General features: G+C 49.7%; 1 protein-coding gene across 3 annotated transcripts in view; it reads left to right on the plus strand.

The window, feature by feature from the left end:
- Window positions 1–549: 549 nt before the first annotated feature.
- The window catches only part of DCTN1 (dynactin 1), a 29,915-nt gene continuing 3,845 nt past the window's right edge, over window positions 550–26,619 (plus strand). The window contains exons 1-23 of one of the 3 annotated variants that reach the window (XM_012658177.1): window positions 550–837; window positions 12,852–13,097; window positions 13,357–13,435; window positions 13,646–13,680; window positions 19,467–19,658; window positions 19,998–20,195; window positions 20,351–20,555; window positions 20,631–20,709; window positions 20,830–20,989; window positions 21,105–21,209; window positions 21,389–21,580; window positions 21,666–21,782; window positions 22,025–22,177; window positions 22,724–22,884; window positions 22,992–23,160; window positions 23,432–23,500; window positions 23,746–23,808; window positions 23,914–24,063; window positions 24,220–24,381; window positions 24,464–24,595; window positions 24,813–24,938; window positions 25,178–25,320; window positions 25,593–25,759. In XM_012658177.1, the coding sequence (XP_012513631.1) occupies window positions 12,870–13,097; window positions 13,357–13,435; window positions 13,646–13,680; window positions 19,467–19,658; window positions 19,998–20,195; window positions 20,351–20,555; window positions 20,631–20,709; window positions 20,830–20,989; window positions 21,105–21,209; window positions 21,389–21,580; window positions 21,666–21,782; window positions 22,025–22,177; window positions 22,724–22,884; window positions 22,992–23,160; window positions 23,432–23,500; window positions 23,746–23,808; window positions 23,914–24,063; window positions 24,220–24,381; window positions 24,464–24,595; window positions 24,813–24,938; window positions 25,178–25,320; window positions 25,593–25,759 (3,085 nt within the window). In that variant the 5' untranslated portion in view covers window positions 550–837; window positions 12,852–12,869. Of the gene's footprint in view, window positions 838–12,851; window positions 13,098–13,356; window positions 13,436–13,645; window positions 13,681–17,919; window positions 18,207–19,466; window positions 19,659–19,997; window positions 20,196–20,350; window positions 20,556–20,630; window positions 20,710–20,829; window positions 20,990–21,104; window positions 21,210–21,388; window positions 21,581–21,665; window positions 21,783–22,024; window positions 22,178–22,723; window positions 22,885–22,991; window positions 23,161–23,431; window positions 23,501–23,745; window positions 23,809–23,913; window positions 24,064–24,219; window positions 24,382–24,463; window positions 24,596–24,812; window positions 24,939–25,177; window positions 25,321–25,592; window positions 25,760–26,619 lie in introns of those variants that run through there. The other 2 variants (XM_012658178.1, XM_012658179.1) reach the window with 2 other exon arrangements.

A 26,619-nucleotide genomic window follows, 5' to 3' on the forward strand; every position in this document is an offset into this window, starting at 1 on the left:
AGATACTACCATTAATATTCTCATTTTATAAGTGAAGAAACAGGCACGGAGAGGTTAAGTAGACCACTCAAGATCTCACATGCCTAGTAAATTGTAGTTAGAATTCAAATCCATGTCTATCAAATCCTGTATCTCCCTACATCCTTGTACAAATATCTTTACATACTTGTTAGAGTATTTCTTTAGGCTACATTATCAGAAGTAGGCACATTGGTTCAGTAAGTTTGTACTTCGTAATTTTTTTTAAAATATAAAAGTGCCAAAATGCCATTATGTAAATTTGTTATTTTATATTCTGATTACAAGGTTATAAGAATGCCTGTATCCCCACATGATGGGTATTACTGAGTAGCAGCAAAATTTAATTTTTTCCCCAAGTTAATCGATGAAATATGCTTTTTCCGTTATTGTTTGAATTAACAGTTTAGCACTGAAAAGTTTGCAAATGAGTCCTGAAGACCCTCTGCGTTTTCTCCCCTTCGCCGGCAGGGGACGCGCTCCAGGACGCGCTTCTCCCTTATGGTCCTAATCGTCTTCCCAGGCACAGTGCGCGTGCGCATATCTCGTTCCAGGTGTCCAGCTTTGTGCCTGATCGATGTCTTCCCGGCCGCGCTCGGCGCGCCGTTCTCAGCTCGGGTGGGACTGCGGGAAAAAGCGTGTTCCTGGGAGCCAGAACATCTTTGGCCTCGGAGGCGAGGGGTTCTGGGTGGTCCTGGAAGGGACGGGCGGCGCGTCGGGCAGCCTACGAGGGCCGGGCGGGCGGGGCCAGCCCCGCAGGGTCTTGGGCGTCGGTCGCCGGTGGGGCTGGAGTCGGGCGCCGAGCCTCTGACAGGACAGGTACGGAGGCAGCAACCCTGCCAGCTGTCTGTTCCGTCGCCCCCCACAAGTTCGTGAGGTTGCCCGCCGTGGGCTAGGGATCTGGCACTGGCCTAGGGCGCGGCACGGAGCCCAGTGTGCGGGGCGGGGCTGGCGGGGATGGGCCGTGGTAGGGATGGGCGCCCGCCAGGGTCTGGGGGCTCTGCCTGAGCGTTTGACCACAAGCCTGTCCGACCTACTTGAGCTCTTCAGCCTGGCAGTGTTCTCCAGGGGTGCGCCTCAGAGTTCCTCCAGAACTGCAAGGGTTCTCCTTTCCTGGGAGCGTCCTCAAGGCACCCCTGAATCCATACGGAGCCACAGGTTTCCTGTGGGCACATGGTTGAGAAATTTGTGTCACACGGAAAAAAAGATCATAGAAGACTCAAGCATGGGAGTCTGGCTATGGGTTTGGTGTGTTTGTGATTCCACTCCCGGGGTCTGCCTTAGCTGGCAAGATGATCCTGCAGAAGTCATCTTCTGCATCCCTCTTTAGGCAGAACCACAGCTAAATCACACAGATAAGGAACTGTGCTGCTTTAAAAGAGGCAGAGATTTGGAAACACCCTAATTTATTGCAGTGAGGAGACCAGCAAGCCCATATTGACCACTTGCTACTCTGGTAGACTTAAGGTACTGAGAGGAGAAGAGCTGTGAGGTGGAGATTGACATTCTTTACTTGGTGTACTGCCAAAGACTGAGCTACGGATGTTTAAAGAGATGATTACTTTAAAAAGGCATTTTTGTGCACAAGTATGTTCAGAAAATTCGTGGTTTAAGTTTTCTTTATTACAGAGTATTTCAGAGCCTTCAGTATGCTAATGATATTTACCATGAATCTCCAACTGGGGCTGTGGAGCATTTCCCAAATTTTACTTGGATATGACGTTTTTCTTGGGTGGTGCCTATGTTTAAAATCTGAAACAGTTTGGGAAATGCAGTTCCAGAATTAGAAACTCAAGGTTTAGAAAGGGCAGTGTACGTCAGTGCTTTTTGAACTTCAATGGTACATAACATTTAACAGGATCTTGTTAAAATGCAGATTCTGCATTTTTTTTTCAAACTATTAAGGGGATACAAATGTTTTTGTTACATGGATCGCTTTTGTAATGCTTGAGTCACGGCTATAAGTGTGCCCATCACCCAAATAGTGGTCACTGTACCCAGTTCTGCATTTCTAACAAGTTCCCAGGTGATGCTAATGCCACTGATCCATTTACCATACTCTTGAGTAGCAAAGGTGTCAATCACTGGATTAAAAGTTAGAGACTGTGTTCTGCTCCCTGCTTTCCAGAACAAACCATGCTGCCTTGGGAGAGTCACTTCATCTGTCCAGACCTATAAAATAGAAGTCTGGACTAAAAGATCTCTGAGGTTTCTTTCAGATCTAAAATACTGTGATTCTAGTCCAGTTACCCTTGTGATAGTTTACTTCCATTAAATATTCTTGCTGATTTAGTAAATTTTGTGATTTGGCTTGAACATTTGTATTAATAGGGGATTATCTACATAAAAGGCATTACATTTTATTCTTGGAATAGCTCAATAAGGAAGTTCTTCATGTTGCTGAGATACATCTCTGCAACTTCTGTTGGTTCTAGGTTATCTCTTAGAATCAAACAGAAAAAAAAAGTGTAATTCCTCTTTAAAAAGGTGATCGTTAAGGTATTAGACAATAGCTATTCCTACAATGTTCTTTCCAAATGGAATTGTCCTTAACTCTTCCATCATGTTAAGAAAAAAATCTCTTTCTTAAATTTGCCCTTGTTCTGCATGGAATGTAGTAAGGCTTTAGCTGGATTTTGAAGGGTAGATGTGGCTTGCAAGACTAGGGAAAGCATCTGAAGCAGCTGACAGTGGTGCAGAGATGAGACTGTATATGTCAAATCCAGGATTGTTTGATTAACAAATGTCAATGAAAGATGTTGGGCAAATGGGCAGATAGACAAAGCAGTTTTTTGTTTTGTTTTTGAAACAGGGTCTCATTTTGTTGCACAGGCTGGAGTGCAGTGGCATGATCATAGCTCACTCCAGCCTCCAACTCCTGGGCTTAAGCAATCCTCCTGCCTCAGCCTCCTGAGTAGCTAGGATGACAAGCATGCACCACCATGCCTGGCTAGTTATTATTATTACTTTTAATTTTTTTGTACAGATGGGGTCTTGCTGTATTGCCCAGGCTGGTCTCGAGCTCCTGGGCTCAAGGGATCCTCCTGCTACAGCCTCCCAAAGTGCTGGGATTACAGATGCGATCCCAGAACTTTGGCACCTGGCCAAAGCAGTATTTTAAAGGATGTATTTGTCTTACTGTGGTGTGTAAGGTGGTTGGAAGTAGGGAAGGAGAGAGTCAGGGAGCCAAATAGGCTTCACATAGCAGTAATAGAGGACTTTGGTTGATGATAACAATAATGCCTTATATTTATGCATAACACTTTACAGGTTATAGAACTTTTCACAGGCAAGATTTCATTTGATTTAGTAATCCTGTGAGGTAGGCAGGCTGTTACCCTGTTTTATAGATGAGGCACCAAAGAAGGTAAATGATTTCTCTTAATTTTCAAAGCTATTAAATGGCAGACCAAAGTGGTGCTGGTATTAATGGAGGAGAAGGGAAGGATGTAGGAGGCAATACTAGGGAAGAATTGATAAGTTGGACCTGACTGATACGAGGATACAAAAGAGAAGAAGTTCCTAGGAAACAGTCAAAATAGTTGGGGGAATCATAATACCATTGACAGCTGCCACTCTAGGTTTTGCTCTGCCAGCTCTGTCATTGCTAGTGGCTGCCTGGAGTTACAGGTTGGGAGGAATTATAGTAGATGATTCCCAGGTTGCTTGGCCTGTCTACAGCTACTAAGTGGTACTGGTGAGACTTGAGCTATCTGTCTCATGCCAAGGGAGATAGGAACTGGGTCCTCAGTGTCCCTTGAAGAGGTAAGAGCTGATAGATTACCTAATTCAAGCCTAACTTAGGGTACTTGCCAACCTCGAGACTCTGACTTTGGCTTTACGTCCTTTTTTTCTTGAAGTTCAGGCTGATACTAGTTGAACTTGGCTAATGAACAGATTAGGTATCCGGTCTGGCCTCCCCAAGCTCCTTCATATCTCTTAAGAGCTTCACTGCAGCAGAGCATGGGCCCTTGCTGTCCTCAAAGCCTCACTAATGCTGTTTCCCAAGAGATCCATACTTCATCTAGAGTCTTCTCTGTGGTTCTTTTATTCTGGAAGCATATGAGATTGAGATTTAATGTCACTACCAAATTCCGTAGGACCTTGGGCTATTAATGCATGTTTAGTTTCTTAGGCTCCTATCTAGAGAGGAAGGAGCCACATCTACTGGGGTCACATGCATGACTATTAATTTCCCCCGTGGGTGGTCTTTAAGGATGGAACTACTCTCTGGGAAAGCTGTCAGAGCCAATTTATATCTTTAGAGTCTGGTGTTGGTACAGGCTTATATTCAAAATTGAGTGCTTTCTCTGTGCAAAGCACTATGTTTACTGCTTAGATACTGAGATGGATAAAATTCTCTGTACTGGAGGATTTCGTGATAGAGTAAGGGAAACAATATTTTAGATAAAATGTGATATTATAATGGAGATATATTCAAAGTCTTGTGTGAGGGCAGAGGAGGAAATGACTAGCTCTATGTGGAGAAGTCAGGAGAATCTTTAGGAGAGAGGTAATAATTGAACTGAATCTTGAAGGATAAGGGAGAATGGTCCTGGTGACATTTGCAACATTTGTAGAAGTGTAAGGGGAAAGGTAAATAGATCCAAGTGGCTGGAATATAAGAGAACTTTGGGGTCAAAGAAGAGGTGATTGATGAGACTGGATTCATAGTGAAGCCAGGTTTTTAATGGCCCATATTGCTATGCTAAGAAGATTCAATTTTGTAGGCAGGGAAACTACTGGAGGTTTTTAGGCAGGGAGGTGACGTGATTGTATTTTGGGAAGCTAAGTATAGAGATAGACTGAAGACGGAGAACCTGTATCAATAGAGTCATGTAATAAGATAGGCATGGTTTAGGGCCGAACTGAGGATTAGGTCAGTGGAGATGGAGAGTAGGGGATGAATCTGAGAGAGATTGTAGAGACAGAATTAACCAGATGTAATGACTAATTGGTTGCTGAGAACAAGAGAGAGGGAATAGTTGAGAATGACTCAGTTTTCTATTTTGGGTGGATGGTAGTGCCAATAGCAAAGAGAGAATATAGAAGAGGAACATTTTGGGGGTCGTGGGGGAAGATACCAAGTATGTTTTGGGTCATGTTAAACTTGAGGGCTCTGTGTCACTTAGCAGACAGGTGGAGATGTGGGTCTAAGGTCAGAAGAGAGTCTCTGCCTGGAGGCAGTCGGTGTAGGTGGTAGTTGAAGTTGTGGGAATGGATGAGTTCTCCCAGCCATGCTTATAGAAGGCTGAGGATGACAGAGGAGACTAGAAGGAAAGTAAGAGAGAATGTTGTCCAGGATGCTAGGAAAGGAGAAGATTCCAGGAAGAGGATCAGCAGTCTCAGTTGCTACAGGGAGGTCAAGTAGGTCAAGCTTGGAAAATGCCCCTGACGTTAGGTAGTTAGAAGATTGTGATCACCAGGGCTCTTTAACTTTTTAAGTTTGGACGGCTTCAGTGGAGTGGAGCCAGATGGCAATGGATTGAGGAGTAGATGGGAAATGAGGATGGGGGTGTGTACTCACTTTGAGTAGTTCAGCAGAGAAGGAAAGATTAGAGATGGTGGCAGCTTGTGGAGGAGGTAGTAGGCACTAGAGACAGTTTTTCCTAGAATGGAAGAGACTTGAGCATGGGTTTTCTTCTTCTTCTTTTTTTTTTTTTTTAAAGGCTGGTCAACTGGAGCATGGGTTTTCTGATGATGTGTAAGAGTCAGTAGAGAGGGAGGGTGCAACTGAAGGAAGGCACAAGAGAAAAGATGATTGCTACATCAGCTCCTCAGAGGATGGTGGAAGGATTGGCCTTGAAAACAAGGGATACTATTATATTTCCTTTGAAGAGGAGTGATGGGGCCAGGAGTGGTGGCTCACACCTATAATCCTAGCACTCTGGGAGGCCGAGGTGGGAGGATCGCTTGAGGTCAGGAGTTTGAGACCAGCCTCAGCAAGAGCGAGACCCCATCTCTACTAAAAATAGAAAGAAATTAGCCAAGCAACTAAAAATAGAAAAAAAAGTTAGCCGGGCATGGTGGCACATGCCTGTTGTCCCAGATACTCGGGAGGCTGAGGCAGAAGGATTGCTTGAGCCCAGAAGTTTGAGGTTGCTGTGAGCTAGGCTGACCGTGGCACTCTAGCCCAGGTGACAGAGAGAGACTGTCTCAAAAAAGAAAAAACAAAACAGAGGAATAATGGGAGACAGAAAGGAAATTAGGAAGAAAGAGGCAATGATGGATACATGTAGATATATCTAAATGTGCAAAGGAATTCTTACCTAATAGGCTCAATTTTCTTTCTCAGCAAGGTTATCTGCTGAGGAGTGGGGCTCAGACAGGAATAGAGACTTGAAAGTGATACAGGAAACTTAAAACAACTGTTCAGAGGAAAGAGAAGAGAGCAGTATTGAAATAAGCTGTAAGTGTTGAGTACCCTCTGAACTGAAATCCTACACTATGGGCCTCTCCTTCATCAGGAAGATGAATGAAGATTATGAAGAACATGATAATAATAATGGCTGACATTTATTGACTGCTTCATACCAGGCACAGTTGTAAGTGCTTTTCAGGCATTCTCATGTGATTTTTACAACAGTTCTGTTAGAAAGTCATTGTTATTATCCCTGTCTTACAGAAGAGGAAATTGAGGCAATGGAGGATTTCTTAGGCTTAGTAGTACTTGTGTTTGATGAATCTCTTACCTCTGCAGAAATGGATTCCTTCTCCTGAGGCATCATAGAAGGCAGAAATTTTAATCTCAACTCCCAACTTCTGGACTTTGAGAGGCTAGAGTGTGGGGCTGCTAAGGAGAGAGTCTTACTATGCCAGTCTGTGGGCATGGTGGTGGTATGGAGGGGAAGGGCAGTGGGGTCAGTGTTGCTGCCAGCTTTATGCAACTACATAGGGAAACTCTGAAATCCTTGAGTGATTTTCCAGTATCGTGACTAGGAAGACAAGTGACTGATAGTAATTTGTCAGGTATTGCAGAATGAGACTGTCACCTGAGATGGTGAATAAGAAGAGACCTTGTCCCCATTCCCATTTCCTAGAAAAAGAATTTTTTTCTACCATTCAATTATGGGACGAGGCAGACCTGTAACCTTATATAATAACATAATGATTATTAACTCACCTTTTTTGTTTTCCCAGTCAGTGTGGTAGATAGAATTTGCAGGTACGGTACACACCTGACTTGAGTGAAAGGGGAGAATGGTGGGATGGCATAGATGGATGGAAGAGAAACGAACTTACCTTTTCTTGCTGCAGGCACTGGAGCATCATCTCTGTGTCCTTCCTTTTGAGGTTGCCATGGATACGCCTTTGCGTGGTGGCTTGAGATTGATTTCCATTATGATCAGATGATGATGTGGGTTTAAAAAGAGAAAGGATGGAATGTTCTGCTTTTGGGAAGTGGCCGGTGAGCTGCCCAAAAGGCAGAACCCATTACAGCCGATGGGGCTGTGGCTTTGTTGGCTGCTTTGGCTTTTGCTGAAGTTGTGAAATGGTGCATCTCTCTCTTTAGAGCGCAGGCTCAGCGTTCCCTGTCTGCAGGGTCCTAGTGCCAGGAACTTGCTGGTTGGTTGGGGGAGGAACCAGCAGGAACTTCAAACAGGCTAAGGGGGACTCCTGCTACCACTGAGAGGATTTCAGCCCTTGAGTACAGGGCTGAGTATTTTTTGCCTTCCTGCAGAAGTTCTTTTACTGAAGATAAGTGAGGTGTATTGTGTAGCTTTCCTTCCTGACTCTTGGAGGTCTGGGCTCATGGAGGTGGGCCTGGAAGTCACTGGATATTTCTGGGGGAGGGGGAGACTTTGGGGTGAGATAGAGCTGCATTCAGAATGGGAGTGGGTTGCAGACATTCTGGGGATAATGAGGAGCTGGAGAGGTGAATGAAGTCCATTTAGGGTCAAAGCCCTATCTGTATGAGATCTGTAAGACAGATATAGGAGTGAGACCTAGGAATAAAGGCTCTGTGTGTGTTGTCTTCTGGGGTTCCTGTGGATATCTGGAATCCAGCTTTTCAAGCTTCCAGGCCCCTAGCCTCCATTCCCCACTCAGTAAGCAGACCCTTTCTCTTCCTGACTCCTGGAGAACTTACATTCACACTTACCTCTTCCTTATGAGTACTTTCAGAGGTATTCGGTTTTGCCCTGCTGTTTATATCTGCTTGGGTTTCAGACCAGCTCCTCTAGGAGTGGAGTCAGGGAAAGCAGACAGTTGGGTTAGCCCAGGATCAAGATTTGGTGAGGTGAGACAAGAAGAGATTAAGGTATCAGAGGATGCTGGGGTGCCAGTAAAAACAAGGTAGAAATGTGGGCTCTGCTTCAAAAGGCTTATAGTTTGATAGAAGAAATCCAGAATTCTTCACTTCAGCTAAGTTAATCTTCTTTAATATTCCCTAGTCAAGCAAAATTATTTCTGACTCAATTCATGCTGTGCTCACAACTTATAGTGCTTTGTGGCCTTTCCTCTCCACATATAAAAATTCCCATAACTTAAGGAATAATCAGGTATCCCTTTTCTTTTTAGTTCACCTTCTCCTGTCTATAATTCCTCATAATATTTATTGTCTAGACATTTTAAGATTTATATATTAATACCATCTAGTGTCATGTCAGATAATAATTCTTCACATTTCTGTAACTTCTGTAGTTTTTATAAAGTACTATTATGTGCTTTATCTTATTTGAGCCTCATAATACTAATGTAGATATGGCAGATAATATTCCCATTTTATAGGAAAATAAACAGCTTCCAAGAAATTAGGTGACTATTTATACCTATGTGGCAATTGAGTTATGAGGCTATTCTTAGATTTGAGCTCTTCTGAATTTTTGAAGGCAGTGTGGTCTAGAGGAAGAACATAGCCTTAGAAGGCCAGAGATGTGTGTGGTAATGGTGAGGAGTAGTAGAAAGCACAGAGGGATCTGGGTCAGGTTGGTTCTCATTTTGGCTCTGCTCCTTATAATCTATGTAACTTCAGGGAAGTTGCTCAGTTCTCTAAGCCTTTGTTTCCTTGTCAGCATTATCCCTGGCCTACCTCTCTATCAGTTTATTGTATTGAACGTGTATGATACTGACATTGTTCTTAGCCAGCTTTTATTGAGCACTTACTAAATACCAAGCACTTTTCTAAATGTTTTATCCTAGTTAAGCGTCACAACACCTCTCTGAGATATGTTCTTTGTTATTTCCCAATTGGCAGATGAGGAAACTGAGGAATAGAGATATTAGGTAACTAGACCAAGTTTATGTAGCTACCAAGTAGTAAAGCCAGGAAAGCAGCATGAGTCTAGAACCAGTACGCAGCCATGGTACTATAAAATGATGTTTTTAAAGGTACCCTGTAGACCTTTAACAGTGCTTTGAACATGTGAGGTCCAGGCTGCAAAGACCTGCATGGCCCTGCCCACCTGTATGCTGGTGAATAGGGAAGGGAGGAGACAACATGGAGATTTTGCAGGGGAGGACAGAAATGGTTTCCTAGGGAGTCCGGCCAGGATTGAAGATATGGAGAGGCCATAGTCAGGGCCATGTTTCTGGCTTTTGGATATCATTCTACTGTTGGGCTACCTGGTGTGCCTTAGAAAGAGAGCAGAGCTGGGAAAGTCACTGTTCTGTCACTGAGGGAAGCCCCGTGCAGAAAGGACAGGTATCCCTAGGCCCAGGGGATCTAGGTCTATACTGGACCCTGTAGAGCCATAGGTCAGACCCCAGTCCAACCTTGTTGGCTACTTAAGGGGCAGGGACCCTGGCCTCTTGGTTCGTAGCACATGATAGATGGGTAAGTAAATGAATTGCTATAGTCGTATAGCTCCTTGGAGACCTCTCACTATAATGCATAATCTCATTAGATAAAAAAAAATTTAATTATAAAAGCAATACATGGTTATTAAAGAGTTTTTGTGAAACACAGAAATATAGAAAATAAAACATCTCGTTGGGTCTGTGATGCTAGGAGGCAAGACCGAGAGTACAAGGGGCAGGTGACTGAGGGGGACTGGGTCTTGTGCTATAAGGAAAAAGGGGAGCTCTCTGCTGTTGTCCACTGCCTTTAGTAATCCAGCTGAATCTGATACTCTTGGGTTTCAGAACCTGGCCCCTTATAGCAACCAGAAGGGAGGAAGAGTGACTGCGGTAACTTTTGCCAGTGTAGGGGGGTTGGGGTACCTGGCTTGCTTTGTTGTGTGTACGAAGTTGTCTCCATTACTGCCCTTCCTTTGCTGTTTATTGGACAGGGCCTGGCTCCTCTGGCCCCGTGTGAGATTGAAATCCAGGCCCTAATCACATGGATTTGGACCCTGAATCCAGAGTTTAGAGAGGGGAGCAAGAGAGAAGAGCACCAGAAAGAGGTTGAGAGACCCTTATTTTGGCTGTGTGGAGGCCCTAGGCAGCTGATTATTTTGAAATGTTACTTGATGCTTGTGAGCCTGCTGAGGCCTTATATCCTGGAGGTAGAGGGACAGTGATGGTGAGGGGGTGCAGAGTAGGAGGAATCATCAGGACTGTGCTTCCAGCCTTAGGACAGTGTACTCTAGAGGTGAGTGCTGAGGGTCTGTGATGTGGGCCCAGCCCTTAGTCCCTGGCCCAGGTGAAGCAGTGGGGCACTAGGACCCAGAGGCTAGCACCATTCCTGACAAGTCTAGAGCAGCACTAGCGCAGAGTGAGACTCATCAGCTGGCAAGCAGGATTCGGTGTCTCTGGTTCAGGAATCCTCAGGCAGCAGAAGGGGACTTGGTCCTCAGAGTCCGTCATTGCCCCCACCCCTAGCCCTGTAGGCCACTGAGTGAGGCCCATGGACTGGGGAGGGCCGTGCCTGAGGACTCCTGTGTCTGTCCATGAGGGCCCAGCGCCCTGACCCTCCTGCCTAGGTTTCTACCTTTTCTCTCTGTCTTTGGCCAGCTGGGGGAGGGGGTAGAGGCCCGGTGAGCATCATGGCCCAGAGCAAGAGGCACGTGTACAGCCGGGTAAGTGGCCCTAATCTGGGGTGGCCCTGGGAGGGCTGCTGGAGAAGGCCTGGGTGCCTGTGGACATCATTGCTGTGGGGGCTGGGGAGCTAGGCTGGAACTCAGCTGGGTGCACTCACAGTCTGTGTTTCTAAGGAGCCCTCGAAGCCCTGATGGTGTTAGGCTGAACACCTAACCTAACACCTTAACTTGAGGGTCTGGAAGGAGGCACAGTTGTGAGCCTCTGAAAAGGTGAGGCCTAAGAGAGCCATTTGTACCACAGGGAATACAAGTGACAGTGGAAAGGGAAACAGGTTCCCAGGGTTGGGTCCTAAATGGGGACTGGCAAGACTTGACCTCTGACTCTAATTGGCCCTCAAGCCAGGGGTTCCTGACAGCTGCCAGACTGTCTTGGGGACTCAGAATGGGGTTGATGGGTCAGAAAGGCCTTACAGTGAAGCCTTTCTTTAGAGCTGCTTTGTTGTTTGTCACTTCCTTTCTCTCTCTTCTGAGACTGAATTTGTACCTACTGTGTGTCCACCTGGTTCTGAGAGGCTTTTTGGGGTTGGGAAATGGGGAGAGTCTCTGACTTTGGGTCTTGCCTTGATGTCACTGACAATTGCTTTTATTGTCAGGTCCATGAGAGCCACCCTGCTGTCTCAGGTGTGGTTTGGGGTCCTGGAGCCCCTGGAAACTGTATCCTCACCTTCCTGGATGAGCTCTTTGGGGAGGGGAATTAGAGAATGACAGGCTGGGAGGTGTCCTGGCTCTGGCAGGTCTCCCTTCTGAAGCTAAATGGGGGGTATCAGAAGGGAGCCCTGTGGAATCTTTAGGACCATGGTGTCACATCTTTATGTCTCATTCATCTGTTTCCTGCAAGGCCCCTGGTTTATGGAGTTGTTATTGCTAAAAATGGCTTAGGTGTGATTTTCTTCTAAACCGTGGGCCTGTTTGGGACCGAATTTCGTGTTGTGTTCTGTCATCACGGGTGTGTCAGAAGCTGAGAGCTGCCCAAGGACAATGTCTTAGTCTGTTCCTTTGCCTTGCCCTTCTATGGAGTGATAAGCCATACATTTGGACTGCCAGGCAGTGTCTGGGAGACAGAGTGAGGGACAGATCTTAGGTACCTGATTTACTTGGGCCTGTGTTTTTCTCTTTATAGCAGCATAGCATGGGGATCTACTGAGCTTGAGGGTAGAGAGTTGACAGAACAGGACTCCAGCTAGAAAGATAGGAGTTGAATGTTTGAATGGGCTGCAGTGAGGCATCCAGGAGTCATGGTAGGTGTGTGGATGGGGTGGGAGGAGTCAGATCAGGAAAGCATGGTGTTTACTTGAGGGTCTGGAGGGAGACACAATTGTGAGCCTGTAAAAAGGTGAGGCCTAAGAGAGCCATTTGAACCACAGGGAGTACAGGTGACAGTAGGAAGGGAAACAGGATTCTGTAGGGTCACCCACTGAATCCACCTGTCTTCCTAGCTCAAGCTTCTGAGTCAGGGCATTGGGTTGTGGGAAGCCTGGTCTAAACTGAGTTACTTGCTTGAACTTAATTTATCTCCTGAGAGGAGAATTAAGGAGGCAGTGCTCCTGAGAAAGCAACCATGTGGTGACATTCACAGATTGATCAATGAATTCTGATTTGTTATGAAATTTAAATATAAGTTCTTAAAAATTCTAGCAGATTCCAGAGGAATTTGGAGAAGTCTTAGAAGACAACATCACTGACATTTTTCAAAGAGGAATTTGGGGCTCCACCTCCCATCCTGAGAATAAGATTCAGGGAAATGACTTCTGGTATTTAGTCCAGAATCCTGGCTGGGGCAGTTCTTATGCATTAGGTTGCCACCCTTGACCTGAGGCCTCTAACTGTGTATGTTTGCATGTGTCTTTCTTTCAGACGCCCAGCGGCAGCAGGATGAGTACAGAGGCAAGCGCCCGGCCTCTGAGAGTGGGCTCCCGTGTGGAGGTGATTGGAAAAGGCCACCGAGGCACTGTGGCCTACGTGGGAGCCACACTCTTTGCCACCGGCAAATGGGTAGGCGTGATCCTGGATGAAGCAAAGGGCAAGAATGATGGAACTGTCCAAGGCAGGAAATACTTCACTTGTGATGAAGGGCATGGCATCTTTGTGCGCCAATCCCAGGTACTCACACCCTGCTTCTGTGTCTATATGTGAGTGTATGTGCATGTATCTGTTGCACGTGCAGCTGATGTGTTGGTACTTCCTTTTCCTGGGCATGGGCATAAGCCTCTGGGAGAGTGAGAAGTAGCTGGGGAGGGAAGATTGGAGATCCATCCTTAGGGAAGCTTCCCTGTACTCCTGGCTTGCTTGGAGACCAGGGAGTGGCCCGTGTTACAGCCATTCTTGATCTGGCTGTATTGAATCTATTCTGTGGCCTCAGATCCAGGTATTTGAAGATGGAGCAGATACTACTTCTCCAGAGACACCTGATTCTTCTGCCTCAAAAGTCCTCAAAAGAGGTAACAACTACCCACTTAAGTTGCCTCCGCATGTCCAGGAGTCCCCAGGACTTCTCTCCATAACATGGAGCCAAAGTGGACCCTGACATTTTTTTCCATTTTTCCATTGCTACCATATTCCCTGGTTATATCTCGCCCTACCCCACCATGATGTTCTCTGGCCCTACCCCTCTATACGAGCACACACTTTGTTTCTGTTTGCTTTCACAGAGGGAACTGATACAGCTGCGAAGACTACCAAACTGGTGAGTGGTTTGGGGGTGGGAGTGGGGAGTATTAGAGGGAGGGGAAGGAGAACAAAAGGAGGGATACCCAGGCAGGTAGAAGCAGTAGGTGACTCTAAGCTGAGTTAGCCTTCTAGTCTCTCCAGCCTCCTGAGAAGGAAGCTTACTGGGTTTGAGTTGCTGTATTATAGTTATAGTAAAGGTGGTAGCAGGAAAAAACTCTTAGGCTCCAGAAGTTTGGGGTCAAATGGTGTTGAGTTGGAATGACAGGTCTGACCCCAGTAGTGTAGCCAACTTTCTACCTTTTGGTATCCAAAGATGCTGATATTTAAAGGGTCTGAGGGTAGGGGTATGGTAGAAGGTAGAGGAAGAAGGAGCTCTCCTATTAACAAGCGAATGGCAGGGAGCTGGGCCCTCTTTCCTGATTTAGGCTGTATACAGAGAGCCCTTCCTAGCTCCCCTCTGTCACTCTGTGCAGGGTGTGTGAGGTGGGGCTACAGACTGTAGCTTCTCTGGGACAGGGTGTGGACATCCTGGAAGCTGAACCTTGAGGAAACCCTCATCTCTCTTGTCCAGGGCTTGACAGTGACCTGACTCCCCCTCTACCTGTGTATGCCTAAGTTGGTCTTAACACCTACGCTCAGGATGTCTGGCCAGCTAATACAATGTAATGTCTGTTCTCTAACTCTGCGCTTTCCTACTCCTCATGCAGCGGGGACTGAAGCCTAAGAAGGTGGTGTGTTTACTATTTGTGCCTGGGTGGGTGGGGGCCGTGAGCCCCTCCCCAGCTGTCCTGCATGTCCTTGGGCTGCTGCATGTGTGTGTGTGTGACCTTGGGGCTGGGATGACCAGAGGAAATGGCAGCCTTGGCTTTCAGAGTTCCTTTGAGGTGTGCACGGACATCGGGCTCAGTGTCCAGGCCCAGGTAGCGCTCATTAGTGACAATTTCCCCCTGGCCCAAGACTCCAGGTCAAAGACTCCCCAGTCAAAGACTATAAGCATTTGACTGTAAATAGCAGCAGCATGAAATAGAACATTTACTGGGTTACTGTGGGTTCTTACTTAGCCCGAGCTTGGGGACCATGGGAGGGTAGACTGGGGAATGGGACTGGGGAAAGTACCAAGTGAGATGGTTGTGCAAGGAGATAGGAGGTCAGGGAACAGAGCACAGGAAGAACAGTCCCGAGTTAGAAAGCCTGAGAGTCTTTTTGTGCCTGCCTCTGGATGGGTGCTGCCGTAAACACCCTCCCCCACTGTGCCCTATCAGCCTTTCCCTGCTTTCTCCTTCCTCCGGTGATATGCCTAAGGCCTACCTCCTACCCCTTGCAGCCTTCCATCAACTGTCATTGGAGTGGGGCTCGACTGTGCTACCTCCCCTCCCCACCACAGACTCTTTTAAACTCTTAAATTGCTGCCATGGCCACTTCCTCACACCAGCCCCTGCCGTGGACCTCTCCCCAAGCTGTCTCTGACCTGCATGTGCCTGTCTGACCTGTACCTACTGTGCTGTATGTACAATACTGTGATTTCCTTGTTGCCAGCCTGTCTCAGGCCTTTGTGACATTGCATGGAGAGCTGCTGGATTGGGGCAGTTGGAGGGGAGAGGAAAATATCTTTTAGACTCCTGATTGATTATGGGTCCTCACTTTGGAGTCGTGCCATGGTAGAGAGGACATGTTGATGCTCACTTTGGGGCCTGGCTCTGGGTGGGGATGGGATGTAAGGAAAACAATGATGTAAGGGTCGCTGGGCCCATTCCGGGGTCATAAAGACTTGGCTTTGTCCCTTGATTATTGTCTCCTGGTTGGGGCTCCCATCTCACCTTGGGCCCCTGAAAAGAGAAGAGCATGAAACTATAGTCTGATATCGATGGAGAAGTTCTGGCCGTAGCCTGACCTGACCCTGGGCCTAAGTAATGCCCAAATCCTGGGGCTTTGGCAGCTACCTGATGAAATGTGTGAAAGCCCAGCCTAGGCTGCCTGTGCCGCCTTTCTGTACTCATGGTGGAAAGTGTCAGTCAAGTAGTTGAGTGCCCCCTGCCCCTAGTCTTCCTCACCAATGGTTCTCACAAAGCAGATCACTTAGCATAGGTCCCCTGTTCTCACCCATGTGGAACAGGAAGCCAGTTCCAGAGCAAAAGAGCATGCTTTGAAAGGGGAGGGCAGAAGAGAACCCAGATGTCTCAGCTCAGTGCTCAGTTCTTTCTGGAATCCCTTTAGAGACAGGCTTTAACCTTTTCACTGTCAGGGGATGGTTGAGAGAGAAGCCCACCCACTGTCTTTAGAGCTGCTACTACCCAGATGGAATGTTTGCCAGGGTTTCTTAATCACTATATATGCTCCTCAGAGCTGAGCCTGTTGCTGAAGGGGTGATCTAGATGTGTGTGCCAGATAAGAAACCATAAGGATGTTGCCAGGGTGTATAAAAGACAAGCGGAGTTGATGGGGTGTGAGTATTAGACTAATGCAGCAGGGAGGCCCTATGTCCCCGCCCAGGATGCCCTGTCTCCATATGGTGTCATGTCTGGGATGGCTCCTGGCCTAGTTTTTGGAGCAAGCTCTTGGGGATGGGCAAGGGAGAATAGAGAGGAGCCAGAACCTGTGCTTTGGAGGAAGCATCAAGGCGGGCTCTGCGCATGACTTTGTCCAGTCAGAAGACGAGGAGGAGCCAGCAGAGCCCTGGGTGGTTGCTAGGTGACTAAGGAAAAGTGGCTCCACCCCCACGGAGCAGAGGAGGGTGGGTGCATGACGTCAGGTGGAGCTGGTGCTGCGGCCACTGAGGCTGCCATCAGCCTAAGCTGGCGAACTGGGCCAGGCGCCGCTCCTCCCCGGTGCCTGCCGGAGACTGGTGGTCCCGCTGCGCATCTGCAGGGGCCTCTGTGTCGGAGCGGCAGCCGTTTGCAGGCTGAGAAGCTGCTGCACCGGGAAGCTGAGGCTGCATTGTTGGGATTTGATGCACTAATCTCCTGTCTCCGCCGCCTTTCCCTCTGTTCGGTCTCTTTCCCTCCCTCCCTTCGTCTGTCCTTCCTCTGTGTGTTTGTCTATCCCTCCTCTGTCCCTCCTTCTCTTTCCTCTCCTTGCTTTCTTTGGTTTTCTGCAATGATGAGACAGGCACCGACAGCCCGAAAGGTACTCTTGCTTGCTCTGGTCCTGCTGCCGGGTTGCCAGGGCAATGGTGGCAGCAGGCGGTGGGGGTGGGGGCCGATCAACTTCATCTGTCTACCTGGTTGGGGGAGGAGGGGGATGATGGAGGTGGGGGGCAGGGAGAGGTGTGTGTCACTGCCATGCCCCACGCCCTGAGCATTTGCTCCCTGCCCTGCCTGCTTTTGGCTCTGAGTCTGTGTTCCTGGCCTTGTACTCAGTGGCCTCAAAGGCTTGGACTTCAGGCAGCCTCCACTGCAAACTGGCTCTGGGAGAGTTTCCTGTGGTAGAACCTGGGGAGGCTGGCTCAGGTGTCCCAGTGCCTCTAGCAGGCCTACCTACCTCACTCAGCCTTTGCTAGAATGCCTCTTGGTTGTTCTCCCAGCATCTCCCCTCCCCCAGGGTTTGTATCAGGGTGCTTTAACAGGGTGGGATGAAGACCCTAGAATAGTTTTCGACCAACAGCTATGGAAGCTTAGCCTAGGAGATTAGTCTCCTTGGGCTTAGTGTATCCTGAAAATAGGGCCCAAGCCAAATCTTGTCTTTGCCAGAGCAATGAGGCACTGGGTAGCAAGAACACTATTTGGGTGTTGGCGTTAGTTGTCCATTTACCGCTTTGCAGTAACCCGAAGGGTTTCTGGATTTGGTTTAAGGCAATAGTTTCTCTATGCTGCTGCCCACCCCCCACCTCCTTTTATACAGCTGGGTGGGGTTACTTTGCTGAGCTCTGGGCTTCTGCTAATGCAATATTCATGGTTCTGACACCTGAGCCCTCTGCTCTAGGGATGGGAACTGCTGCAGGATCTGGTCATGGAGAAGGGGGTTGGCGGAAGGGAGGACAGCAGCTTTTTTCTGTCTTAGGGACCTCATCTCCCACTTCTGTGCTTATATGACTCTTGTCACATAGGGTTTCTAGGGAGTCCTCTATGGAGTCTGGCACTTGAAGGAAGAGGCTGACCTGGGAAAGTCCTTGGGAGTGGTGGCTGGGCGGGGCCTCTGGCTCTGGGCTGGAGTGGGAGAGGTTGTTCACGGAAGGACTGGTCTCTGGAGATCCTCTCACCAGCTGCTGCCTCTGGTCTCCTGTGGCTCAGCCTAGGAGACAGACTTCTGGGATTTCCAGGGTGTCTGAAGGGATGAGGCCTGCCAGGATTGGGCAAAAGTGGGGGCAGGAACTAAGGACAACTGGAGTTCTGGGATCCTGGAGTAGGAATGCAGTGATTCAGTGGGGGGAGAAGGGGATGGGATGTGGGAGCGGGTGGGCGGCTGACTGTAGCCCCATCCTTGTTACTTCTTCTGCTCTCATTGCTGTCCCTTTTGCTGTCTATCTTTCTGCCATTATCCTTTCTTTCCTGACTACTTCTCCTCTGGCTCCTGTTGCCTGTCCAGACCACAACTCGGCGGCCCAAGGTGAGAAAAAACAGACCTCTGTGCAAGCCACTGCTGAGTGTACACACACATTTCAGGCATATGCATGTACATGGGCATGTGTACGATCAAGTGAAAGTTGGTCATGGTGCATCCTAGGTTCTCTTTGAGGGGGAAGCGGGTTTGGGGTGATGGCAGGCCTTTCCTTGGAAAATGAGTTTTGACTTTTAGGAGGTTGTCTAAGCCAGTAGCTTGAATGCAAAAGAAAATGAGTGGGGTTGTGGTTAATCAAAGCAGGCTTTCTTGAACGAGGGAATTTTGACCAGTTTTGAGGGGAGGGATTGGGAGAGAGGAGAAGATCATGGTAGTATAAAATGTCAGTGGAAAAGGAGGTAAGTGTATCTGTGAAAGGCTTTGGGTGGGGGTGTCTGTGGATGGTACATGGTCTCTGAGCGTCAGCCCACTGGGAGAGCTTCCAGGCTCAGCACTGCTAGGGAGGGCCCCAGGCACTAGGGTTGGGGCTTCAGGGCAGCTCTACCCCATGTCCCATAGGGGCCTGGGTACTGTTTCCTGATTAGAGCTCCTTTGTCTTGGAGGAGAAAGATGATAGAAGGGTTGTTTCAAGGGGGAGTCAAGGGGTACAACTTTCACCTTGGCCCTTGTACCTATAGGATCCCCTGAAATAGACCAAGGGGAGGGAGAGTTCAGTTTGACTCCCAAAGAGGAGGGAGGACCTAGCAAGGGTAGAGAGCCTGGCACCCCCACTTTTAGCCCAGCCTTCTCTGGGAACATCAGTATTGGAGAACAAAGTCTAATCTGTTCTTTTTCTCTAGGAGTGATATTGTGGTACTTTTTTCCCCTGGGGGAGGAGGGCACAGACCTGGAGGAAGGATAGGACTGGGAGTATTAAGATATTGCTAGAATGATCATAAGTGGATCATGGGGGGGTTCTGGGAAGTAAGGGATTCTGTTCTAAAGGGCAGTGCCACAGCTGGGAGGAATGTGGGGTCAGTGCCAAGGGAGGAGCCTTGTAATCTTATGTCTTCCCCCATCCTTTCCTCCCTTGCTCCTCTGCCTCCTTCCCTCCTCCCCCTGTCCTTTGTCACTTTCTTTCTCTGACTATCTGTGTCATTTTCTCTCTCCCTTCCATTCTGTTTCTCCATTCTCACTGTGCTTTGATACTCTCTGCTTTTTCCCTTCTCTGTGTCCTTCCCTTGCCATATTTTCATATTCTGTCTCTCTCCCCTTTGCCACCCCCACCTTTTGTTCTCTTTCTGGTCTGACCCTCCCCTCTCTGAATAGCCCACCCGCCCAGCCAGTACCGGGGTGTCTGGGGCCAGTAGCTCTCTGGGCCCCTCTGGCTCAGCATCAGCAGGTGAGCTGAGCAGCAGTGAGCCCAGCACCCCAGCTCAGACTCCGCTGGCAGCACCCATCATCCCCACGCCGGTTCTAAGCTCTCCTGGAGCAGCCCCCCCACTTCCTTCTCCCTCCAAGGTAAGGACTGGGGTTGGAGTGAAGGCGAATCCAGACACCATGAGGCCTGTGACCTGTGGCTGGGTTTTGAAAATTTCCCAGGGTTGGCGAAGACCCAGAACTTGGATCATAAAGGGTGGGGACATAGTATATGGATATCTTGCTACTGACTGAGCTACCCTTTCCTTTCCTGCCCTTCTGCCGTACTTTTCCCGTATACACTGTGCCATGGTTTCCTCTCAAGATGTTTGCACACCACTTGCTTTTGACCCTGGGGCTAGGGTGAAGTTTGCACACATTCTTGTCTTGGTGGGAGGAAGGAGTGGGCTGTGCATAGACTGCAGGGCCTCTCCTTTGCAGGAGGAGGAGGGACTGAGGGCCCAGGTGCGGGACCTAGAGGAGAAACTGGAGACTCTGCGTCTGAAACGGGCAGAAGACAAGGCAAAGCTGAAAGAGCTGGAGAAACACAAGATCCAGCTGGAGCAGGTGCAGGAATGGAAGAGCAAAATGCAGGAGCAGCAGGCAGACCTGCAGCGGCGCCTGAAGGAGGCGCGGAAGGTGGGACTCAGGATGAAGGGGGTAGCTGGGGAGGCTGAGAGGCCCAAGGAAGTGTGCCAGAAACTAGACTGAAGCTGGAGCCTGGAACACCCTGTGAGAAAGGGTGGCATGGCGCATCTCTGTGCTCACCCCTCCTACCTCTACCCCTTTCTCAGGAAGCCAAGGAGGCCCTGGAGGCAAAGGAACGCTACATGGAAGAGATGGCTGACACTGCTGATGCCATTGAGATGGCCACTCTGGACAAGGAGATGGCTGAAGAGCGGGCCGAGTCTCTGCAGCAGGAGGTGGAGGCGCTGAAGGAGCGTGTGGACGAGCTCACCACTGACTTGGAGATCCTCAAGGCCGAGATTGAAGAGAAAGGTAAGGGGCCAGGAGCTGCTGGGGGCCAAATGGTGGGTGAGAACCAGGCCTGAAAGTGTTAATGGTCTTCTTCAGGCTCAGATGGGGCTGCATCCAGTTATCAGCTCAAGCAGCTCGAGGAGCAGAATGCCCGCCTGAAGGATGCGCTGGTGAGGTAGGGCTGTCTTCGCTGCTTGGCTCTGGCACTCATTCTCCTATCTCCTGATGTGTTAGAGCACCCATTGCCCGGTGACTGTGACACACGTTCTCCTTCTCTCTTCCCACTTCCCCACAGGATGCGGGACCTTTCTTCCTCGGAGAAGCAGGAGCATGTGAAGCTCCAGAAGCTCATGGAAAAGAAGAACCAAGAGCTAGAAGTTGTGAGGCAACAGCGGGAGCGCCTGCAGGAGGAGCTGAGCCAGGCAGAGAGCACCATTGATGAGCTTAAGGAGCAGGTCTGGGGAGCCCAGCCCCTCACCCAGAATCCCGCTACCTGATTCTCCTAATGATGCCTTCTCTTTCTAGGCACCTGTCAGCAGCCCTTTTCTTCTTTCCTTCCCTGGAACACAGGTGGATGCTGCTCTGGGTGCTGAGGAGATGGTGGAGATGCTGACAGACCGGAACCTGAATCTGGAAGAGAAAGTGCGAGAGTTGAGGGAGACTGTGGGGGACTTGGTAAGAGAAGAGCAGACCCTTGACTTCTGACCCTAACAGAGGGTTTTCAGAAGGGACTGAGAGAGAAAGTGACATGTGATCCCTGACCTTTGAGCAGGGTGTATGGTGAGAGGACCCATCCTGGCCTTGCTACCCTGACCCTGTCTTTCCTTTGCTTCAACTACCTTGTGGTGTCCCAGGAAGCGATGAATGAGATGAACGATGAGCTGCAGGAGAATGCACGTGAGACAGAACTGGAGCTGCGGGAGCAGCTGGACATGGCTGGTGCTCGAGTGCGCGAGGCCCAGAAGCGTGTGGAGGCAGCCCAGGAGACAGTTGCAGACTACCAGCAAACCATCAAGAAGTACCGTCAGCTGACTGCCCATCTACAGGTGCCTGCCCATCCCCTGATCTCCGTCCCCGATCATGCCAGGACTCCCTCATGACCCAGCTGTGCCTAACTGTCTCTGCTCCCAGGACGTGAACCGGGAACTGACAAACCAGCAGGAAGCATCAGTGGAGAGGCAGCAGCAGCCTCCTCCAGAGACTTTTGACTTCAAAATCAAGTTTGCTGAGACTAAGGCTCATGCCAAGGTCAGGAAAGTGGGTGGGCCTGGGGGATGGGATGTTAGGGAGCCATCCTGGGTATGGCTATGGACTGACCTGGTATGGGGTTCTGGGCTTCAGCTTCTGGGGAAGGGGGTGCTTTATGTGGTGGTTGGAAGACTCGTGGCCTGGGCTTGGCCTAGAAACAAGGGACCTGGTGGAGCAAGGCATGGTGGTTCTGGAACTCTCTCTACTCTGGCTGAGAGCCCTCCTCCCCATATACCTCATAGGCAATTGAGATGGAATTGAGGCAGATGGAGGTGGCTCAAGCCAACCGGCACATGTCCCTGCTGACAGCTTTCATGCCTGATAGCTTCCTTCGGCCAGGTGGGGACCATGATTGCGTCCTGGTGCTGCTGCTCATGCCTCGTCTCATTTGCAAGGTACAGCCAATCAATCACATTTTCAACAGAAATCTCTGCCCACAAAGAGTTTATGATGCAGTGGAGGAACACAGAGTTAGCAGAGTCACAGAGGAATATGTGTTACAAATTCTGTGTTAAGAAGGACAGGTAGGTTCTTTGAGAAAGCACAAAGGGGATCTGATTTAGATGGGGGCAGGGTGTGACTAAAGGAATAATATTTAAGCTGAGGGCCAGAAGGTGACTAGGAGTTAGCTGGGGGATGATCAGCAGGATAGCATTCTAGGTGGAGAGACAGCAGGAATGGCAGCTTGAAGTCAGGAAAGAGCTTGGTCCCACTGGTCCCACCACCCTTTCATTTGCACATCCTAAATTCTCACAACCTCCAGTAGTCACATCATTACCCTTTCCCCATGCGAGATTCCCCACCCATCTAAGAGCTATTTCTGCTTTCTCTCCTGTGTGTGTTCATGCTCCCCACAGAGTTGTTAAGCTCTGTGTCCTGTAAGAGTCTGTGTTCTCCATCCTCTGCTCTGAGTCGCAGGTCCCTGGTGCTTCTTCCCACAGGCAGAGCTGATCCGGAAGCAGGCCCAGGAGAAGTTTGAACTAAGCGAGAACTGTTCAGAGCGGCCTGGGCTGCGAGGAGCTGCAGGGGAGCAGCTCAGCTTTGCTGCTGGGCTGGTATACTCGCTGAGTCTGCTGCAGGCCACACTACACCGCTACGAACAGTAAGTGATGCCTGATTCCCCGACTCCAGGGCCATGGGCCCAGGATTGGCTGGAACTGAGATTGCCTGGCAGACCCTGGCCTCACAAAGCCATTCTTTGATCTCTAGTGCCCTCTCTCAGTGCAATGTGGATGTGTATAAAAAAGTGGGCAGCCTCTACCCTGAGATGAGTGCCCACGAGCGCTCCTTGGATTTCCTCATTGAGCTCCTGCACAAGGATCAGCTGGATGAAACTGTCAATGTGGAGCCTCTCACCAAGGCCATCAAGTACTACCAGGTCTGGGGCGAGAATTCCGGAGTGGGGCAGGAGGCAGGGAAACTTTCACTTGATCGGGGCTATTGCCAATGTATTCAAGGTTGTATGTCCCAGGTCAGCTGCTTGAGGCCTGGTTTGCTCTTAGATGAACTTGCCTTATAATGCAACTGCTTGAAGGTTTTGGATTGTCTTGTATGTCTGGAGACCCATGGTGACCAGGATTCAAACTACAGTTTGGGAAGAACTTCGCACCCTTCCAGGGCTGACTACTTCTTTTTTCATCTCCCCTCAGCATCTGTACAGCATCCACCTTGCCGAACAGCCTGAGGACAGTACCATGCAGCTGGCCGACCACATCAAGGTGAAGTGTCTGGGCCAGTGGTTGAGTCCCCTATAGAGATCACAAATGGAGGACATCAGATCAAGAGATCAGGCACCCGAGGGCTGTCACATAAGACTGGAACAGGGTCTCAAAAGCCAGATTAGGGAAGCCAGAGGACCCACTTATGTATGGGAGTATACAGAGGATAGGGACTTCTTAGAGATGATGATAGGACAGAAGGGCTCCTATTGGGGGCTGACGACCACATGCTTCTGTCCTCACAGTTCACCCAGAGTGCCCTGGACTGCATGAGTGTGGAGGTAGGACGGCTGCGTGCCTTCTTGCAGGTGAGAGCACATCTAGATCTACATGAGTTCCTCTTCTTTCTTAGTTTTCTCATCCCCAGCCCTAATGCTGACTTGGTTCCCATTCATTTTCTTTCTCCTGGGTAGGGTGGGCAGGAGGCTACAGATATTGCCCTTCTGCTCCGGGACCTGGAAACATCGTGCAGTGACATCCGCCAGTTCTGCAAGAAGATCCGAAGGCGAATGCCAGGGACGGATGCTCCTGGAATCCCAGCTGCACTGGCCTTTGGACCACAGGTTTAGGGCTGCAAATGGGGAGGGAAAGAAAGCTGAGCAGGAGGGGCCTAGCACTTTAAGATCTGGATCTGATCAAGGGACAAAGATGGTTTTGGGGTAGCTGGGAACTGTGGTGCTGGACCCAGCGTGGGCTCCTGACTCTGACCTGTCACACAGGTATCTGACACACTCCTAGACTGCAGGAAACACTTGACTTGGGTAGTGGCTGTGCTGCAGGAGGTGGCAGCAGCTGCTGCTCAGCTCATTGCCCCACTGGCGGAGAATGAAGGGCTGCCTGTGGCTGCCCTGGAGGAGTTGGCTTTCAAAGCAAGCGAGCAGGTGGGCCTGGGTGGCTGGGCAGAAGGTGGTGGGGGGTCGGTGGCCGGTGTGAGGCTCTCACTCCTGCCCTTGGCTCTTGCAGATCTATGGGACCCCCTCCAGCAGCCCCTATGAGTGTCTGCGCCAGTCATGCAACATTCTCATCAGTACCATGAACAAGCTGGCCACAGCCATGCAGGAGGGGGAGTACGATGCAGAGCGCCCTCCCAGTAAGGTGGGTGGAGATTTCCTTGGAGAGGCTGCAGAGGCCTGGAGGAGCAGGACTTGCAGAGCCGTTGCTAGTTGTGGGAGGGCGGGAGACAAGAGGAAGGCATCTGCAGAGCACCATCCTGTCTGGAAGGCAAGCTTTCCCCTATGACTGAATCTCTCTGAAAGGTACACATCGATGATCTCCTCTCTCCACCCCCACCCTCTGCCACCCCATTCCTTAGCCGCCTCCAGTTGAGCTGCGGGCTGCAGCCCTTCGTGCAGAGATCACAGATGCTGAAGGCCTGGGTTTGAAGCTTGAAGATCGAGAGACAGTTATCAAGGAGTTGAAGAAGTCACTCAAGATTAAGGTGACGGGGGAAGGTAGGCTCAGGATCTAGGGGTCAGAGTTGGTGGGACCCAGGGCAGCAGCAAGTGTTGGGGATCAGGACTGAGATGGCTTGGGGGTTGGGAGAAGTGGGGCCTGTGATCAATGGGAGATCCAGTGAGCCCTCAGGGAGTGTTCTGTCTCATGGTCTAGCCCAGGTTCCAGGTACCAGGGACCATGGGGAGGATGTCAGGGAACTAGAAGCTCTCTGTCCTTGTCCAGGGGGAGGAGCTGAGTGAGGCCAATGTGAGGCTGAGCCTCCTGGAGAAGAAGCTCGACAGTGCTGCCAAGGATGCAGACGAGCGCATCGAGAAAGTCCAGACTCGGCTGGAGGAGACCCAGGCGCTGCTGCGGAAGAAGGAGAAGTCAGGCATCTTCCCCGGGGCCTGCTTCTTTTAATCCTCCCTCCTGCTGGAGGCTCTCTGCCTCCTAATGCATCTCCCTACTCGCCCTCTAGTAGTGAGACTCTCCCTGTATTCCTTCACACTGCCAACCCCATTGTATCACCCCCACCTAAGCCTGTGCTGCCCTGCCCCGGGCTCCTCACCAGCAGGCTGCTCCAAAGACCTCTAAGGACTGAATAGGCAGGGGGGCTGTGGTTAAGGGGCCCTGCCCAAGTCCAGATTCTCTTCCATAGAGAGTTTGAGGAGACAATGGATGCACTCCAGGCTGACATTGACCAGCTGGAAGCAGAGAAGGCAGAGCTAAAGCAGCGGCTGAACAGCCAGTCCAAGCGCACAATCGAGGGGCTCCGGGGGCCCCCTCCTTCAGGCATTGCTACCCTGGTCTCTGGCATTGCTGGTGGTGAGTACAGTGGGATGGGAGCACTGGCACAGAGGAGATTGTCCTTTCTCCTGTCCCTGGCCTCAGTTTGACCTCTGCCCCCCTTATAAGTCCTCACATGATCAGCCAGGAATGTGCCTGCCCGGTTTCACTCTGTGCCAGCTTTCACCAAGTTTTCACTTCCTCCAAAGATAATGTGCTAAGTTCCTCTAACCAAAGAAGGGCATTACCAAATTGTCACTGAAGTTCAGAATAACAATGACAGTTGGACTCCAGTGGATGTCCTTTCTGGATCGGCAGTCTGGCCGTTCTGTCCTAGCCCTACATTCCAGAGGGTCATCAGGCTGGGCTAACTCTCCTGGGGCATCCAGGCCTGCCTGATGCCTGCTCATTGTTCCTCTGCTTGGGCACTGCGTTTCCCCACTGAGTTCACATGGCTTCATGCTGTGATGTGACGGTCGTCTCTTCCATTGTTGAATTCTCCCAGTTTTGCTTGGGACTTGTGTTCTATTCTAGTTACTCAGTATGGTCAGGCCTCCTTATCCGGAGTTTTTCTGGCTCCCAGGCCTAGCCACCCCAGTTTCCTGAGTACGAAGGTGGCTGCAGGTGAGAACACATCTTGGTTCTCATCTGCCCCATAGTTTGTTTTTGTTCTGTCTTCAGTTGCTTACTTACCTTTACCACCCTTCTCATGCCCAGAAGACAAACTCCTTGCCCTGGCATTAAACCTTCAGGGCCTCTAGACTTTCCCCGCTGCTCTTGTGTCTTCTCAGCTGACCTCACCTAGATAGAGTGTTATTCTCATCAAAGTTCCCATCACTGCTACCTCCTGGTCTTGGGAGGTGACCAAGCACCTTCTTTTTTTTTTTTTTTTTTTTTTT

The sequence above is a fragment of the Propithecus coquereli genome, unplaced genomic scaffold, assembly GCF_000956105.1.
Source record: "Propithecus coquereli isolate 6110/MARCELLA unplaced genomic scaffold, Pcoq_1.0 Scaffold578, whole genome shotgun sequence".
Taxonomy (NCBI): domain Eukaryota; kingdom Metazoa; phylum Chordata; class Mammalia; order Primates; family Indriidae; genus Propithecus; species Propithecus coquereli.